At 41.0% G+C, this 19,540-nt stretch overlaps 1 protein-coding gene across 1 annotated transcript; it reads left to right on the top strand.

Moving 5' to 3' along the window:
* Window positions 1-1,095: 1,095 nt before the first annotated feature.
* Window positions 1,096-18,676, top strand: ctsc (cathepsin C). The gene is made up of 8 exons (XM_077723334.1): window positions 1,096-1,354; window positions 2,892-3,037; window positions 5,198-5,352; window positions 10,063-10,218; window positions 12,948-13,066; window positions 15,696-15,827; window positions 16,072-16,304; window positions 18,068-18,676. Exons 1-8 carry the CDS (start codon window positions 1,195-1,197, stop codon window positions 18,332-18,334), a joined length of 1,368 nt encoding a protein of 455 aa, XP_077579460.1. The 5' UTR covers window positions 1,096-1,194; the 3' UTR covers window positions 18,335-18,676.
* The last annotated feature ends 864 nt before the right edge of the window (window positions 18,677-19,540 follow it).

The following is a 19,540-nucleotide window of genomic DNA, read 5'->3' on the forward strand; positions in this document are numbered from 1 at the left end:
TATGCATTTGTTTCACATTTATTTTGTGTAAATGAAAATGTTTGACATACAAACGGGTGATTTGCAAGTTTGATTGGATATGTATTAGCCAGTTTGGAAAGCTATACCAAACTTTGAGTCTGCACAGATGTAGGGATGCCTGAGCGAAACATACCGACACACAGATACATGGAAGCTTCACAAGAATTTAATAAAATATATAGATATTTGTTTGTTGTTGTTGCACACTTCTGGTGAAGCTTTAAATCTCATAATACTTGTGAAATGACCATTTAGTATTCAATTCAATTCAATTCCATTTAACCGCCTTCAGATCAGCATACAACTTTTCGGTTGCAAATATCAAATAGCACAATAAATCAAGTATTTATTTATTTTTACAAAAAAAATGCACAAATCACATCATTAGTTCTTCTTATTTTATATAGTTCAGCCAAAATATTGAAGAAAGTTATGGGGCAAAACTATCAAACTCACTATTTGCACATGTGTGATTCAGTACACTCATTCTACACTAATGACAACCAGAAATGAAAGAAAAATTGTGGTTTTGATATTCATTCATATTCATGTTTCCTTTTATTTGCGGTTTGTTTTTCCATACCTAGGGGCAATTTAGTGTGTCCAACCAGCCTAACATGCATATTTTTTTGAATGTGGGATGAAACCGAAATACCCTGAAAAAACACGCAGGCGTTAGGAGAACATACAAACTGCGCCCAACTATTTGAGAAGCACTAGATTAAAGTATAACTTGTATGTATATTGTATACAGTACGCGCAATATTTACAGCTATGCGCCTGCGCAAAATGGATCACGTGCCTCGAATAGTGAAACCAAATGGCGTAATGAACAAAGATACTTTACGAAGCGAGATAGTTATACTACCTTACGCGCTACTTCTGTAGTTGCTGCAAAACAACACTGGTGGCTGTCATCCCGTTTTATATGTTTATTTTTAGTAAAACAAAACCACTTAAAAAAATGTTACACAATGATATACGTATAATCTAATATGTCCTTTTTGATCATTCAACTACTTCCGCAAACAGGTAGAGGTGTATCTTGTCTCCCGAGGCAACGGTCTCTTTGATTTTAAAAAGTTGAGCAGTACTCAAATTAGCTCGCTGTGTACTTATAAGGGGAGCAGGAAGAAGTCATCTTACTTAACTTTGCTTGAGTGTCAAGTCGAGATGCAGTTAAGTAGCGCACTGGTGTGTATTTTAGTGGTTTGTGCTGAAGTGTGTTGGGGGGACACCCCGGCCAACTGCACGTATGCTGACTTGGTGGGGACGTGGGTCTTCAAGGTGTCTAACGGGGGCCAAGATAAGATCGTCAACTGCTCCGGTGAAGGTACCAAATAGTTTAAACAACTGCCAACTACACTTTCTTGACAGCATCAAGTTATAATTACGTTAAGAGTTTCAGCTGCACTTTACTGTTACCCTAGGGACACAAAAAAATGAAACTATTGGTACCTTTGACTACAATTAAAATATTCACCGATTATTAGTATTTTTTTTATTTCATTGAGTTTCTGCTGGCACAAATGCTATATGTTCAACTCTTTGATTTATAAGCATAGCGTTACACTTTTCAAGATGATATATTTCTAATTCAACTCCGTAGCGGTGAAATAACTCATAATTTACTGTAATTACTACACATTAAAATACTCTAAGACAGTTATTATACCTCCTTTTCATCATGTTTCATGCATTGTAATTCTTTGCTTTTAAACAACATTGTTTATTAAAAAAAGAATAAACAACAGAATCATTTGGGTTCAGTGTCCAACACTGTCACCTTACCTGCCAAAATAGTACTCACTTTTGACCCAATCAATCATTTTGTTAGAGACAAGACGTTTCTGTTGTTTGCGAGGCAGATTGTTCATGTCGATGGGGTCATAGATAGTACACATACTACGCCTTCTGTTTTGAAAACGTCATTGGCGTTTTTCTTTTTCAATCTTTTACCTACAACGCCATGTGCCCGTTTTCTGTTCCTGAGTGTATTTGGAGGCCAGACAGACACATACAAGACAAACTGAGACTCAGGGTCGGTTTCTACAAACACGTGGCTTTATTGCAAGAACAACACCTTCTTGATATTTGAGCCCAGTTCATATTCTTTTTCAGTAGGCAAAAGTGTGTTAATTTGAATATCAGTGGGTGTGTTTGAGCTTTCCAAATATTTTTTTTTCTCCACCTGAACCGGGCAATTGGACTCACAACCAATTTTTAGTTTTATGATACTGGTCCACTGCTAGACTTTGAAACGTCTAGAAATAAAACACATCCACACTCGGAAGTCACACATGTGTAACAAGCGACGTAACCGTGTGACAATACAAGCCTAACACTTGATCAGGGTGCACAAAACCAAATGGGCCACAGACTTGTGAGTTTATACAGTATATAACAACATAAAGTTGATAATGGGGGATCCCAGCTCAGACACAGAAGCATAAAATCATATGCATTATAGTATTTATTAGGCAAAGGGAGAATGCCAAAAAATGCGACTATAAGAACAAAAAAAAATCAATAACCAAACATAAGTATTCTTAGGAGAAGCATAACCGGCCACAAAAAAGTCAAAACTAAGGTATCACACTATGTGGGTAACAAAGTACTACCAAAACAGCACGGCCCAGTCGGTAGGTAAGCTAAAGAAAGAGACAAAGTACATAAATTATGATACCAGGAAGCATAACCATACAAAGGTAGGAGAACTTGGAGGAAATGTATGACGCACACAGTGGTAAACCACTCTCTGTAAAAGGTATTGAAAGTATAGGGAAATAAATCTGTACATTATAGAAGAAACACTAGAAGTTATAAACAGTAATTTTAATCAGTCAATCAACACGCAATGTCTGTTTCAGCCACAGGTGAACACATGGTGATGCTAACACTTGACAAGCTGTCTGTGGCCAAAGACGAACTGGGAAACATCGGCTTTTTCACCCTAATCTACAACCAGGGATTTGAAATTGTCATTAATGGCTACAAATGGTTTGCATTCTTCAAGGTAAAAGAAGCATGCTCTGTTGTTGTTGTTAAGCCTATAATGATGTGGTAGAGCCATTTAATCTCTTAATGTTGCTATCTATATTTGCAAGATGTCTGATTTGGATCAGAGTATATCTGATTTTTATCATTTATATTTTACCTTGCCATTACACTTTCAGTGTCACTCTAGTATAGGGAATACCAAGCAAAAAAAAAGAAGGAAAACAACAAAGAATTTGTGAATTTCCTTTTTTCTAATACAATTTTTAATAAAATAATTTTATTTGTTACCTTTTACTTTAAAAACAATCGTTCGCGAGTCCGTCGACGAAACGTCCGGAGACGATATGTCTGTTCGATGAACTGTCCGGCGACGAAGCATCTGTTCAACGAAGCGTCTGGGGACAAAGAGTCTGTTCGACGAAGTGTCCGTCGACGCAATGTCCTGTCACGCAATTACCAATCACACAAACCTGGCCACATTAGGGAATGGTAGCCCCGGGGGACACAAGATTCGAAACACTCACAATCTACCAGAAACCGCACAAGGAAAAACATGAACACATCCACCCAAAACCTCAACAATCGTGACATCCAGAACACAATTTAATTCCAAGTGCAAAAGCCGTCTATAACATCTGCTACAATAAAATTCAGTGGTCTCAAACCGATTCCACATAGGGCCGCAGTGGGTCCTGGTTTTTGTTCCAACCGATCCAGTGCCGACATTTAAACCAATCAGGTGTCTTTAAAATAAGTAGCACCTGACTCTAATTAACTGATTGCACTTGCGAAAGGGATCCTTGTTGAGTTGGAATGAAAACCTGCACCCCCTGTGGCCCTTTGAGGACCGGTTTGAGACCACTGAAAGCAATTAATTCAGATGATGTTAGTTATTTTAACTATTTTATTATTTTAATTTATTTAAGCTATTTCCATATATAAGGCACACCGCATTATAAGGCGCTACAGTAGAGGCTGGAGTTACGTTAATACGCCAGCATTAGACGGTGCTGCGCTAAAGGGAATGTCAACAAAACGGTCAGCTAGTTCAGTCAAACTTTATTGATGAGATTGCAAATCAGCTTTCTGACAACTCCATTCACTCCCAAAATGAATAAACAACAGTTTTATTATTTTCTCCGAGGTGAAGTATTAGTATTTTCGTGACAGCAGTGCAGCATTAATATCACAAAGTGGAGGGAAACTTTTCCTCTACTCAGTAAACAACATTCTGATACTGTTACGGTACATTAACCGTTAGTGCAATCACAATATAGCAACACTCGTAATAGTGCAATGCAATAAAATTAATAACTCAAATAATAACTCGATGTTCACGCAGGTGAACCGTGAGTGTTTTCACATACACAATGAGGCACTATAACATTCAGCTGTTGACATCCATATTCACCATATTACCAACCTTATTTCAACTGTAAACACAAAAGAAAATAGACATTTAAAGCAGCTCACTTTATCAGTTCATTCCTCATCTATGATTCCCACGAATTCTTCGTCCTCAGTGTCCGATTTGAACAGCTGAGCAAATGGGGCAAACATCACCCAGGCTCAGTCTCATCAAAGTCGTCATTTATCAAGTCCGTGTCGCTTTGGTTGTCTGGCAGCTTAGTGACAATTCCTGCCTTCCTGTTAGCTCGAACCACAGTTGAAACTGATATATCAGCCCAGGCATTTAAGATACACAGGCAGATAGTGGTTTATATTTTCCGGTGCTGTCTACGAAGGGGGATAATGGACTCAGTGGCTGCTTGCCATAGCTGTATGCTCTGTTGACGCCAATCTAGCGGCTGGAGTTCTTTTGTCAATCCACTCGGAATGACGGCGAGCACCGAATTAGTGTGCTCGCCGTCATACTGGGTGTATTGACAAAAGAACTACATATCCCAGCATGAACCGTGCACGGGGGAAAATGAAGTCGCATGCTGCTTACCATAGTTGCGAGACCTGTAGAGGACGACATAGCTGAGGACTTGAGGACTGATATTGACTGATTTTTTTTTATTTTATCGTGATAACGATTTTAATATGGTACATATATAAGGCGCACCGGATTATAAGGCGCAGTTATTTTTTTAAATAATTGGAGGCTTTTAGGGGCGCCTTGTAGTGCGGAAACTACGGCATGTATAAAGTGCATTTTGATCTTCTTTTCCAGTACAGTGAAGATGGCCCGAAGGTGACCAGCTACTGTGACCATACCCTACCAGGTTGGGTGCATGATGTCTTAGGCAACAACTGGGGCTGCTTTGTTGGGAAGAAATTGAAACCTGTAGAACCACATGTTTCCTATAAATCAGCATTGAGCTCAAGGTAAAAAAAAAATCAAGTACAAACAGCACAGAAACAAACATCTACCCATTACAACACTTTGACCACTTGAACAATTTTATGACGAGTTATATAAATTATATTATTATGTAACTTTGGCCATGAGTGGACACTAGTTGTGAAAACCTCATTCTCCAAGAACATCCCTTAGAAGGGAAAGAACATTTTACAAGCGCAAATGATAATTATTCATTCAACCTTGTAGTACTCAAATAATTCCAAAGAAATTTGGATGTTAAATAAATGTAGTAAATAGTTCTGGAGGGTGAAACATCATAACACAGACTCAGACTTCGAAAACAAGAGACACAATCCTGACACGAATGCATCTTCGGCTACATTCACATGAGATCAATTGAATGGTAATTATCTTACATTTAAAACCCTCCACTATACAGGCAATACTATATTCTGACCCACTTTCAATTTTGGTTTCCAACTCATCGCCCTATTAAGACAAGTCTCAGTTACTGTTTTCCATTGAGTTATACGCCCTCTGCCGTAATCCTTACCTTCGAAGACGTCATCGGTTTGAACTATGCACAGGCAGAAGAATGGATGAATACATTTCAACAGTTATGAATCTGCTAAATTTGGCTTTTTTTTTGTAAATCGAGATGCATTTTACTTGAAATATCTTCAATTTGTTCCAGCCCATTCTATGATCCCAAGTACCACCCCCGAAATGCTTTAGAAATTCTGAAAGTTCAGAGCACCGCTTCCTAGTATCTTTTTGACCAACGCCCGATCCATCACCCACAAAATGGATGAGTTGGAACTTTGAATTGCTACCAACAGCTTTGTTAGGAACTGTAACATTATTCTCATCACGGAAACGTGGCTACACCCCGAGGATGGCAAAAGGAGGAGGACTTTGCATGTTTGTACACAATAAATGGTGTTGTGACAGTAAGATCATTGACACTCACTGTTCCCTGGCTTTAGAAATATTGGCAATATGATGCAGGCCATATTATTTACCGAGAGCTAACGATCGTCATAGTAACGGCAATCTATATACCTCCGAATGCGAACGTTAACACGGCACTTAAGCTCCTGCTAACGGCAATCTATATACCTCCGAATGCGAACGTTAACACGGCACTTAAGCTCCTGCTAACGGCAAACAACAGCTTGACCACCCCGATGGAGTCTTTCTTGTCGCTGGTGACTTAAACGAAGCGTGTTTAAAGACTGTTCTACCAAAGTTTATTCAATACGTAAAATGTAATACTAGAGAAGACAAAACTCTTGACCATGTCTATTTTAAAATCAAACATGCTTATAAAGCCACTTCTCATCCTCACCTAGCTGGATCAGATCACCTTTGCATATCTCTCAACCCTGCATACACTCCACTCCGGAGGCTAACAATGCCACAAATAAAGATAATAAAAACTTGGCCCGAGGACGCTCTTTCTCAGCTACAGGACTGTTTTTCCCGCACCAGCTGGGAACTTTTCGAACACGACAACCTCCAGGACTCCACGGACACTGTACTTTCTTACATCAAAAACTGCATTGACAACGACACTATAAATAAACAGATACAGGTTTTTCCTACCCAAAAACCCTGGATGACCAATGAGACACAGGCACTCATCAAATGGCGTAACACCGCCTTCAGATCAGGGGACCAGATAAAATATAGAGCTGCCAGAGCAGAGCTGAAAAGAGGCATTAAAAAGGCCAAGGCAGCATATACTAAGAAAATTGAGGAGAACTTCACAGAAAATAACCCAAAGAAGATGTGGCAGGGAATAGGACATATTACCAACTACAATAGTATGTCTGTTAACGCAGATGCCTCACTAGCGGAGAAACTGAACCGTTTCTTTGCCCACTTTGAGACTGACAAATCAGACCCAGTCTCAACACCCCCACCACCACTCTGTAGCAATACACTGAAGTTCCGGGAACAGGAAGTGAGACTAGTAATGCGGTCTGTGAACACCAGGAAGCCTGCTGGCTCAGATGGAGTACCTGGGAAGGTGCTCAAAGCCTGTGCTGACCAGCTGGCTGGAGTCTTCACAAACATGTTCAATTGTTCCCTGCAACAATCCATCATCCCATCCTGCCTGAAATCTGCCACCATTGTTGCTGTCCCCAAAAAGCCAACCATTGACAGCTTGAACGATTACAGGCCTGTTGCACTCACGCCTGTGATCATGAAGTGCTTTGGAAAGTTGGTAGCCCGCCATATCAGGAATACAATCCCTCCCTCAGTTGACCCTATAGCTCAGCCTTTAACACCATAAAACCGGACATTCTGACTGACACTCTCCCACCTTGGACCATCCTAATCCATCTGCTGCTAGATAAAGAACTGTTTGACCAACCGACCACAGACTGTTAGACTTGGTCCCCACCTCTTTTCCTCCATTACACTGAGCACTGGCTCCCCTCAAGGCTGTGTACTGAGTCCTCTTCTGTACTGCCTGTACACATACGACTGTACACCAACCCACCAGTCTAACACCATCATTAAATTGGCTGAGGACACCACTGTGGTCGGACTCATCTCAGGAGGGGATGAGTCGGCCTACAGAGATGAAGTCAACAAACTGTCTTTGTGGTGATCGGTGAACAATCTCACACTGAACACCACGAAAACTAAAGAAATAATCCTGGACTTTTGCAAACACAGCACAGATCTGGCCCCACTCCTCACAAATGGATTATGTGTAGACAGGGTCCAGTCCTTTAAATTCCTGGGGGTCCACGTCACGGATAAGATCTCCTGGTCTACAAATATCACGGCAGTGGTGAAGAAGGCTCAGAAACGACTCAATTTCCTGAGGATACTCAGCAGGAACAACTTGGACACTGAGCTTCTGGTAACCTTCTATAGAACCACTGTAGAGAGCATCCTGGCATACTGCATCACAGTGTGGTACGCAGGAAGCACGGCGGCAGACAGAAAGGCCATTGCCAGCCCTCGTCACCTCAGCAGAGTCAGGCAGATCATAAGGGACCCATACCACTCTGGTCACAATCTGTTCCAGCTGCTGCCCTCTGGCAGACGCTATAGGTCCCACAAAGCACGGACAAATGGGCTTAAGGAGAGTTTTTTCCCCACATCCATCAAAACTTGAAATTTGCGGTAACACAACACACACTCCCTTCTGAGGTAATATGAATAGATGTTTGGGTGGTGATCTGCCTCCTACTGGCTGACTGAAGGTAAGTGAAAGACAGTGAGAGGTATGTGACCCACACGAGGGGGGGTGACGTGAAGTATCGAATGCCAAATAACAAGTCCGTAACTATCACGTATGTAGGTCTTCTGCCGAGTAAACGCACCTTATGGAGAAGCACTACCAATTTCGTCACGCATAGTTTCTGGATGTGATGACAAGTAGGCTTTTGTTGTTGATGATGACGACAGGGCCTATGTCCGATTATTATTATTGTTTAAGAAGAAGCGATATTTCTCAGTAGAAGAATGAGGCACTGAATATTATATAAAAGGGCAGAGGTGCATGATATCTTGCCATTTTCGGTTTTGCTGCAGGGCTGTAGAGTAAGACAATTTTCTTGAGTCATCCTAAATATTGATCCTTGGTATGCTAAAGTGTAGCACACCTTGGCTGAATATACTTGAACATTCTTTTGTTCATAATTCAGCTGTGCGGTTAAGAGGGAGGCACACAGTAAGTGAACACTGTTGCCCTCTGGTGGTGCACGCATGTTTTTTGACGTGAGTGCTCTGTATGATGCGAATAAATAAAAAAAAAATAATAATTTGTCGAATAAGACCCCCCCGGAATAAAAACTGAACTAGCATTATGAGGGATTTACGATGTAGATACGGTCATGAAGCTGGCATGACGAGAAGACGTCAACACATGTACCATAACCCACCCTGCATCTCGACCGATGAGTCCCTTGTAGAATTGAGTGTAAAGGAATCGGACAATGATGAAAATGGGGATGATGAACGTGGTCTTCCTTTGTTTAAGGCATCTGCAGGAGATCTTAAATTTGGCACGCAGTTTGCGACAATCGGTCCAGAAGATTGATGACAACATGGTCGCAGCTATTGAATTTGGCAATCGTCTTGACAGTGGCATGTACTTGTAAAACAGCATATTCATACAAAAAAATACACGTTGGTCGCCATGTTCCTTGTGTGCCAAAAACCTCTCACAGACAGAAGCTCCTCCTTGTGTCCCTATGGCGCCCCCTGAAGATTCCATTGATGATCCAATGCCTCTCGAATCTGACGGGCACTTGGACTAAAGCTCCCAATAAGCCGTTTTAAAAAAAAAATTTAAATATGGCGTAGAGGAACTCTTTTCACTGTAAGTACAGTACACAAAATATTTACATCTTTTTAATTTATGGATTAGTTTTAGATATTAATACATTTCAGTCTTTTAATATACCTATAATTGTGATATTTAATAAATATTCTTCTTGATAATTATACTTGTGTACTTGCATTCCCTTCTGTCATTGTGCATTCATGTGAATTCTTGAGAAGAGACTATACATGTTTTTTTTTTCACATGTGCCACTGAGTTTTACTTTGAAGAACTTTTGTGTGACCATTATCTGATGAACTATCAAAATTTAAGATATCAAATGGTCCAATCAAGCCTCGCAAAACCGCATGACTTTACACTGGCTGCTTTGTTTGAATGATTGCTTGAAGCAGTACAGGCTCTGACATTTTCTTTATCTTTTCAGATTCCTCAACATGCCTTTTACTCTGAACCAGGACCTTATTGAGTCAATTAACTCAGCCCAGAATTCTTGGAAGGCTGTCTCCTACCCAGAATATAAGACTTACTCCCTGCAGGACCTACTCTACAAAGCAGGGGGACCAGCATCCCATATTCCTGTGTTAGTTTGAACACTCTTTTCACATACATTTGAAAAACATCCAACTCTTCAGTTTGCAGTATTAGACAAACTCATTTCCAAAGTATTTATCATTGCATTGAACCACTGCGCCATCAGGTGGCCTGTAAAACCGTTTTGCAAACCATAAAACTTAATTTGTGTCCCAGAATAGCAAAGATAATATGGCATTATAGTCTGAAAATCATGTTTTAGTGTTTTGAACGATAAAAAGTTCCATTAGGTCTTAGAAGAATTTTTAGGGGTCCCTATAGCAATTCCAATTCTCAGCTGTCTTGTATTGACAAATTCACTACTGACAAAATATTTTTCCCATCTTAATATTAAATCGAGGCCACCCGATGGTGCAGTGGTTCTTCCAACTGACTTTGGTGCGGGCAGTCTGGGTTCGATTCCCACTCGGTGGGAGTGTGAGTGGTTGTCTATCTTTCTGTGCTCTACAACTGACTGGCAACCAGTCTAGGGTGTAGTCTGCCTTTCGCTCAAAGACAGTTGGATTAGGCTCCAGCAACCCTGCAAAGCAAAATATGCATTTAATACGTATGCAACATTTCTGAAATACCACAAAGAATCTCTCATAGCTCCATTAACCACTATTGTAAACAAATCCACGAACGAGAGTCTCTTCCCTGAAACCTGGAAGTGCTCAGTTGTGACACCTGTCCTCAAATCAGGGAACACCGCAATAACCAACAACTACGGACCGAAACAACCTTTCCAACGGTCTCAAAGTATTGGAAAAGATTGTGCATCATATTAACAGCAGTCCATACACCCTGAACAGGCTGTAATTCAGCTTTACAAAACATCATTCGGTGGTTTGCCTCTTTCTAGAAAACAAAAAATCAAAAATAGATAAAGTCATTGGTGCAGTTTTCACTGATCTAAAAAGGGATTTAATACCATTAACCACCAGAACGCCCAAACTGGAACAATACTGTTATACAGTCATACCTTCACTTACAAATGCCTCTAGGTACGAAAGTTTCAGTTTTTTTTATATTCAAATGAGTGACTCAACATCCAAGTTCCCCAAAAAGTACCATATTTTTACACCTATAGGGCGCACTTAAAAGTAAAATTTTTTCTCTAAAATGGTCGATGCTCCCAATCGGTCGGTGCGTCTTGTCTGTGCACTAAATTAAATTTTTGGCCATGTATGGCCCTGACTGCTTGAGTGACTGGTTTCACTTATTGCGATCAACCAGCGGACGTTCACCCTAAAAATAGCCTCCCCGTCCATTCCAAGCATTACGGTAAATCCCTTCAAAACATCCCAGTGCCACTCGCAAGGCATTTGACTTCTGTGTGCTTTCAGGGCTTTTAATCCTCAAAAACACTCTCGATACTCAAAGAAACAGCATTTTAGAGCTATACAGAGGAAAGGCCGGATGTGAATGACAATAGAATACGGGTGTGAACGCTTGGCAAATGGATTGCTAACGGATGACCAATAGTGTAGTTCAGGGAGGCAACGTCGCACGAGTTACGTGATGATTTGGAATTAATTTTCAATGCCGATATGACAGCGAGGAGAATCAAAGGTCTGGGAGTGATGCATATCCCTTGATACAATGGATTGTGGATGACTGGAGTCAAGTGTCGCCCAGCACTGTTCGAGCTTTCACCAAAGCTGGAATCAAGTTCCCGGAATACACAACTCTGACTGACAATGGAGTCTAGCATGTTAAACGCTGAACTCTCTATATCAGAGTGCACCTTTTACCTCAATAAAGCATTATCAAACTTAGTTTTACTCGTGCTGTCTTTAAAAAAACATTCTAGCAGCTAGCATTACATGTGCTAGCAGATAGCATAACATACGCTAGCGTCTCGCATAGCATATACATTAGTCTAATGTCATGCTAGCGCCCTATTGGAGGAGGCACCCAATGTATTGACAAAAAACAAAAAATATACCCGCAAATGAGACTGCGCCTTATCACACTGCTTTTTATAGGTGTGAAAATATGGTAAATGCATCTCCTTCGCACCGTTAAAAATGCCTCCTTAATTTATTCTGAATTCCCCTTATGAAGTGATCAAAAACCATACAAATGCAACGTGGCACATATTTTCACACACATCACACAGGGGACACGTAAAAGTCAAATGTACTACAAAATGGGCGGCTTTTGGCCCTGGGATAACGGGCTCTTTCCCCCATCTGGCGGACAAGGATGGTATTACATCTATAACGGCCACAGAGGGATATTTTTCAGCGGCGCAGGGAACATTTTCATATGCTTTATATTAAGACATTAATACATAATTTCTTTATAACTCTCTCATTTTTGTGGTTTTCTTTCATACAAAATTGGGACACTTGGACCAATGTTAAAGGGTTTAGTTGGTAGTTGTGTGAGGACCATGCAACGAATTAGAGAATTTACATATAAAGTACACCTCTACTTACGAAATTTTCAAGTTACGAAAAAAGACTTGGAAAAAATTAATTTCGTAAGTAGAGGTACAACTGTATATGCCGATTCGACCTACCTAGCATGCTTTTGGAATATGGGAGGAAACCGGAGTACCCGGAGAAAACCCACGCGGGCCCGAGGAGAACATCCAAACTCCACACAGGTGGACTGACCTGGATTTCAACCCAGGACTCCATAGCTGTGAGATTGACGTGTTAATCACACAAGCCGCCATATTGGAGTACATCTGTGCTAATGACCCATGTTTGTATTTTTACTGTGCTTCAGCCATGTTCCCCCTACTCCTGTGACAGCCCAAGAAGCCAAGTTGGCAGCAGCTCTACCGGAACACTGGGATTGGAGGAAAGTGGATGGCATAAACTTTGTCAGCCCTGTTAGAAACCAAGGTGATATTCACTTATCTCTAACCCCAATGTGACTGTAAATCAGTTTCCTTTTCATCATATTTTTTAAAACTGATTTCAGTGCGGGCAGGCGCATGCTCGATTCCCACTGGTGGTGGTATGATTGTGAGTGGAGATGGTCGTTTGTCTCTCCGTGGGCCCTAAGGCTGACTGGCTAGGGTTTAGTCTAGGGTGGTGACTGCATTTTGCCACAAGTCAGCTGAGTTAGGCTCCAGCAACCCCTGTAACGCTGGAATGGAAGATGAAAGAATGTAACGCTCTCTCTCTCTTGTGTTTCGGCACAGCCTGGTATATGAGTGGTGAGATTAAGCATATTGAGTAGATGGAGTGTCTGAGAGCTACTGCGTGAGTCTGTGCTTTTGGATCTGGAAAGAGCTGGAGAGTTTGACTAGAAGCCCTCTAGTCTAAGCTTCTGTGCTGTGCAGCAGCGCCCAAGCCTGTAAAGTCTGGTGGCTGCTCATTGATGCTTGACTTCGACTCACACTGGAACATGGATGTTTCTCATCAACTGTTTTATTCTGAGCACGGGTCACGACAGAGCATTTTTTTGACCTTGCTACTGCCAAATATTTCATGACCACGGCCTGAGGGGTTTGCGCATATGAGTCTATAAAGGTGTAGCATGAGAACATCGTGGACTATTGCTTTGCATACCTGCCAGGTAGTAAATTGAGGAGTCAAAATTAGCATTAGGGGTAAATGTGTCAATACTGTTTTTCAACAGTGATCCTTCACCATTTTGCGGCTTCACTACATTGTGTTTTTCATATTAAGTATAAAAATACAGGGGATGAAAAAATGGCGAAAGACAGGGCACAGTTTCTTCTCCTATGGTGAAATATGGCTTCTTCTTCGGCGCTGAGTGCCACCCAATTCAGCGCCGAAGAAGAAGCCATATTTCACCATAGGAGAAGAATTATATAAAAAGACAGAACATCCATCTCCTGTTGCAAGTGAATTTCCCATTGCACACCTGTGGAAAACGACTAAGCCTAGCCATATCCAGCTTTTTGGATTTTTTTAGTCACCGTTAAAAATGCCTCCTTAGCGTCCTTGCATCCAATGGGCACAGGAAAAATACGAGACATGATGACAGTGACCAAAAAAATTACGTCTAAATTTTTTTTTAAAAAAAACATCACCGAGGCTCTCTGCCACCCAGTTTGCCAAGATAGCTCTATTTTGAAATAAGCGCCAGGCCGTCCGCTGTAAGGGAACATAGGGCTCGCATTTTTGATAAAAATTACCCTCACAGTCTTCCGGCCACTAAGAAAGCTCTATTTTTGGATAAAAATGACAGCCACCGCCCGCCATTTTTTTATCTCGTTGAGTTGAGGCACAATTCTCTGTCTGCCACCATTTTCTTAGTGGCAAACGAAACACGGGGAAATGTCTTCCACTTGCGAATTTCAGCGTTTTTGTTCCAACTGATCCAGCACAGAGACTATGACCAATGAGATTTCAGCAGAAAACAAGAAGCACCTGACCGCAATCCACTGCTTGCAATCGTAGAACACCAGATTAGTGAAAATGTCTCCTCTTTATGGGTTGGAATGTAAACCCACACCCACTGCGACCCTTTGTAGAATAGTTTGCCTACCTCTGGTGATTAGTATTATAAATTTATATGGTTAGTAACCATTTGAATACATGTCCACAAGGACATTTCAATGGTAAATCAAGAAACAACAGTGTGCCCAAATTTATGCATTTGGTTTCTTTTGTTGAAATAATTATTGAACATTTTCCTCAAATCTTATAACTACAATTGTAACAGTTTTTTTAATTATTTAATATGAATTTATATGAATTTGATGATTTATACAAGAAATTGTTTCTTAAGGAAGCCCAAATTTGTACACAATTTATGACACTCCGAGGCAATCAAGACAGCTATTTTCACTTGTTGGCCATTTTGTGTTTGTGCCATTTAACAAACATAATATTGTATGAAATGAATTGCCCACTTTGCAACCAATTATCAAACGCTTAGTTTTTCATAAACGTATGTATGTTTTTTCAACAAACAGCCTGAACCATAACCACAGGATATCATTTGTTATTGTCAGGGTTATTTTATAAATATACTTAAAATCTACCAAAACTGAGGCAGACGGTGAATGTAAATACTTTTAATGAGAACTTGCCACCCGATAGTGCAGTGGTCTGTTTGCCGGACTTTGGTGCAGCAGCCTGGGTTCGATTCCCACTCAGTGGAAGTGTGGTTGTGAGCGTGAGTGGCTTTCCATTTCATTGTGCCCTGCGATTGGCTGGCAACGAGTTTGGGGTGTACCCCGTCTGTTACCTGTGGTTGGCTGGAATAGGCCACAGCACCCCTCGCAAGCCTTGCGTGGATAAGCGATACAGAAGATGAGTGAGAACTCTCCAAAAAAACTTTCACATTAGTTATATGACATAGAGAGCCTTCTCCCTCTTGCTTTTCACCAGAGCCTACTCCTCAGAATCTTCCACGGGAGTGTCCTGCCCCACCAGTTGCTAATTGCCATCCTGACGCTTTTTCACGAGTATTCTAAGGCCACTAAAACGAGAAAGCGTGTTGTGTGCATGTGCAGAGATATATTCAATTTTAAAATATATTTTCTTTTCTCAGCTTCATGTGGTAGCTGCTACTCCTTCGCCTCCATGGGAATGCTCGAGGCTCGTATCCGAATCCGAACTAACAACAGTGAGACTCCCATACTCAGCCCCCAACAAGTCGTTTCCTGTTCTGAATTTTCTCAAGGTATAGTAACTTTTTCACAGATCTATGAAGGTTGGTTTTATTGTATTCTTATTTTATGTGCAGTATCATTGAGCCTAAGAATCAAACATAGAAAGACAAAACAACAAGCTAATGAATTGAATGTTAGGCCAAGTTGGTCAGTTTTAATTGTTCAGTCCTTCTCTCTCAGTTTTTATTACTCATGGGCTATTAGTAAATGAACAATCTTTGACTCAGTCAATCTGTCAAATACCTCAAATTTCAGGTTGTGATGGTGGCTTTCCCTTCCTGATTGGGAAGTACGTCCAGGATTTCGGTATCGTGGATGAATCCTGTTTTCCTTATGTTGGAAAAAACACACCCTGCAAGGTCCCTAAAGAATGCAGTCGCACATATGTAGCAGAATACAGCTACGTGGGGGGATTTTATGGCGGCTGTAGTGAGGTTGCCATGATGTTGGAACTGGTCCAGAATGGCCCCGTGGCGGTGGCCTTTGAGGTATCCAATATGTTTCACTCCTCTCAAAATTTTAATTGATAGACTGGAGAGTTGGGGGGGGGGGGGGGGGGGGGGGGTTTGGGGGTTTCAGAGACAATGATGTAGGAATACCATATACACATACATATATACATATATCCATATATACATATATACTTATATCCATATATACTTATTTATATCCATATATACATACATACATACATTTTTTTACTGGAGCAGATCTTACTGTCATACGATCTACCAATGGTACCCTAGCGATCGACTGGCAGCTAGCGATCGACTTATTGAGCACTCCTGTCTTATAGTATACATCACATTACCGTATTTTCACGACTATTCAGCGCGTCATATTTTTAGCCGCAATGTCAATAACGAGTGCTATTTCTGTATTTTAGACACACAAAGGCCATGTCGTTCGTTTAGATGCAGCCAGGCATGGCATATATATATTATTTATTGATGAATACAAACCGTTATAGCGCTGTCAACGGAAGCAGCCCCAGTGTGCTCGCCGTCATACTGTGTGTATTGAAGAACTGGGTGTATTAAGAACTCTTTTTCCCAGATGTCACTGCGCACTACTTTATCTACGGGAAAATAGTAGAGTCGGGGGCTGCTTGCCGTAGTTGTCCTATTGACTGATTTATTTTATTTTATCGTGATAACAATTTTAGTATTTGGTCCATATGTAAAGCGCACCGGATTATAAGGCGCCCTGTCTATTTTGGAGAAAATTTAAGACTTATGTGCGCCTTATAGTCGTGAAAATACGGCATACAATATATAGTATTCAAATAAAACGTAACAAATTCCAGATAAAGTACGTTTCTTGATGCCATATAAGGAAGATTTGTAATCAATATTCCCTCTAATTTTTCACATATATCGGCATACAGACGATCCCTTAGCACACAGAGGACCAGTGTGAGCGACATCATAAATGCTTGCTATGGGCACACACCAGTATCATACATGGTGCATGTCTACTACCCTTAAATGATTTAGTCATAATAAAATGTAATAATTAATATCTTTGAATAAAACATCTTAATATATGTCACTAGAATATGCACAAATGTTACTTAAATTTGACATTATTTTTCACATCTGTTCTTCTCACTTCTCATTCTCAATCAAATGATCAAATGACTTTTCTGCTGAATGTATCACTTGAGGTAGTCCAGCTTCCATTTATACACAAAACAAAAGATATCATACCTGTCAACTTGTACGTTTTAAACGTATTTTGTACGTTTCTTTTTTACCATTTCAAAACATGTACGCCGTACACCGACTTTTGTACGGGATTTTTTTTTTTAAATAGCCAATATTTACGAAAACCGATCTCAACAAGACCGTCTTGGCTAAAATCCAGATAGTCTCGTAGGCTTGTAGCCAACGACGCTACTGTCATCGATCGTTACTATTGTCACGGTATACCAGCAAAAATTATCCTCAATCGTATGTATTTTTTAGCGGTGCGTACGGCAATATCGATAAAGGAGGACATGCGCATGCGTAGATATACATAGAGTAAATATCATGGAAGCAAGCATGGAGGAGCCACCTAGTAAGAAACGAGTTACCGCGAGTAAACATGCGTCGTAAGGTGTTTACACGTTTTTTGGGGGGGGTTGTACGGGGAATCATAATCATTTATAAGGGCAGTTATCAGCAGAGGATGACAGGTATGAGATATAATGAATCACGAATGACAATTACATTTTCCCGAACCCTTCAACTTTGTCTCACTTTTGCAGGTGTATCCGGATTTCATGCACTACAAGGAAGGCATCTACCATCACACAGGCATCTCGGAGTCACTCAACCCCTTTGAGCTGACAAACCACGCCGTGCTGCTAGTGGGCTACGGCCGCTGTCACATGACAGGCCAGAAATACTGGCTGGTCAAGAATAGCTGGGGCACCAGCTGGGGAGAGGAGGGCTACTTCCGAATCCGCCGGGGAAGCGATGAGTGTTCCATTGAGAGCATTGCTGTAGCAGCCAATCCTATTCCCAAACTCTGAGGGCTTTTTGAATTTCGGATGTTTTAGGATGCACTGAAAGGAAGAACTAAGGACCTTTCTCATTCAAGCTGGATTTTTAAACTTTTCCATTGCTTTTAAAATCATGTGGGGGCTTTTTTTTTAGTCCAATTGGCTCCTCCTCAATTAAGGAGGATGCACTCTTATTTTGGGGTGGACATACATCTGTGAGGGTCAAATTGTCTAAAGGGAAATGTTAAGTGTTTACCATATCTGCTCATCAGAATGTTATTGATTTGTCTCAGGGAAGCAATGTTATTATGTTCATAAATCAGTTTTAACCCATGTATGTGCCGTTCAGAATAAAAACGAGTGATAACCATTGACGAGCAGTTCTTTGTATTCACATTGCTATGATGGATTTCCTTCATTCCTCCCAAAGCTCTCTCCCTGTCTCCCTCCCTCTGCCACCCTTCCTTCCTTTCCTTCCTCTCCTGCCCCCCTTTCCTTCCTCTCCTGCCTCCCTTTACATCCTTCCTTTCCTTCCTCTCCTTCCTCCCTTCCTTTCCTCCTTTCTTTTCCTTCCTTTTCTTCCTTTCAATTCCTTCCCTTCCTCCCTCTCTCTTTCTCCCACTCACTCTTTCTCTCACTCACTTTCTCTTTCTGTCTGTCTTTCTCCTTTTCTGTCTCTGTCTCCCATCTTCCGTCCTTCTCTCCCGCCTCCGTTCCTTCCTTCGGTCTTTCTTTCACCTTCCTTCCTCCCATCCCTCTTTCCCCTCCTTCCTTTGTTCCTCTCTCCTTCTCTCCCTCTTACTGTCTCTCTTTGTCGGTCTGTCTGTCTTTCTCCTTTCCTGTCTGTCTCCCATCTTCCATCCCTCTCTCCCTCTCACTCCTTAGTTCCTTCCTTCTCTCTTTTTTCCTTTCTCCCTTTCTTTCCTCTCTAATCTCGCAGATTCTTCTGACTTTTAAAACAACAGCCAACCCTTCAGTTGCTGGAGGTTCAATTACATTGCATGCCATGCTAACCCTATTTAAACAAATTAGCTTATTTAAAAAAAAAAAAAGTAAGAATGCCACGTCATTAGCTCCACATATACAATATTAATGCCAAGTAATGCTAGCATGATCTGTTGTGTCACTTAGTTTCATTTCATCTCATATCTTAAACACGCAGCGGCCAATGGTGCCCCTGAGGGTCAGTCACAAGTTCCAAACACCTCCTCCGCCCACCCATAGTGGAGTGGGTGA

This window comes from Stigmatopora nigra, chromosome 8, assembly GCF_051989575.1.
Source record: "Stigmatopora nigra isolate UIUO_SnigA chromosome 8, RoL_Snig_1.1, whole genome shotgun sequence".
In the NCBI taxonomy this organism is placed as follows: Eukaryota; Metazoa; Chordata; class Actinopteri; order Syngnathiformes; family Syngnathidae; genus Stigmatopora; species Stigmatopora nigra.

Bases quoted from the DNA above. Each gene is read 5' to 3' on its own strand.
- ctsc (XM_077723334.1), top strand. From the start codon at position 1,195: ATGCAGTTAAGTAGCGCACTGGTGTGTATTTTAGTGGTTTGTGCTGAA. The intron at 5,353-10,062 runs GTAAAAAAAAAA...TTATCTTTTCAG, and splicing joins AAATCAGCATTGAGCTCAAG to ATTCCTCAACATGCCTTTTA. The intron at 15,828-16,071 runs GTATAGTAACTT...CTCAAATTTCAG, and splicing joins CTGTTCTGAATTTTCTCAAG to GTTGTGATGGTGGCTTTCCC.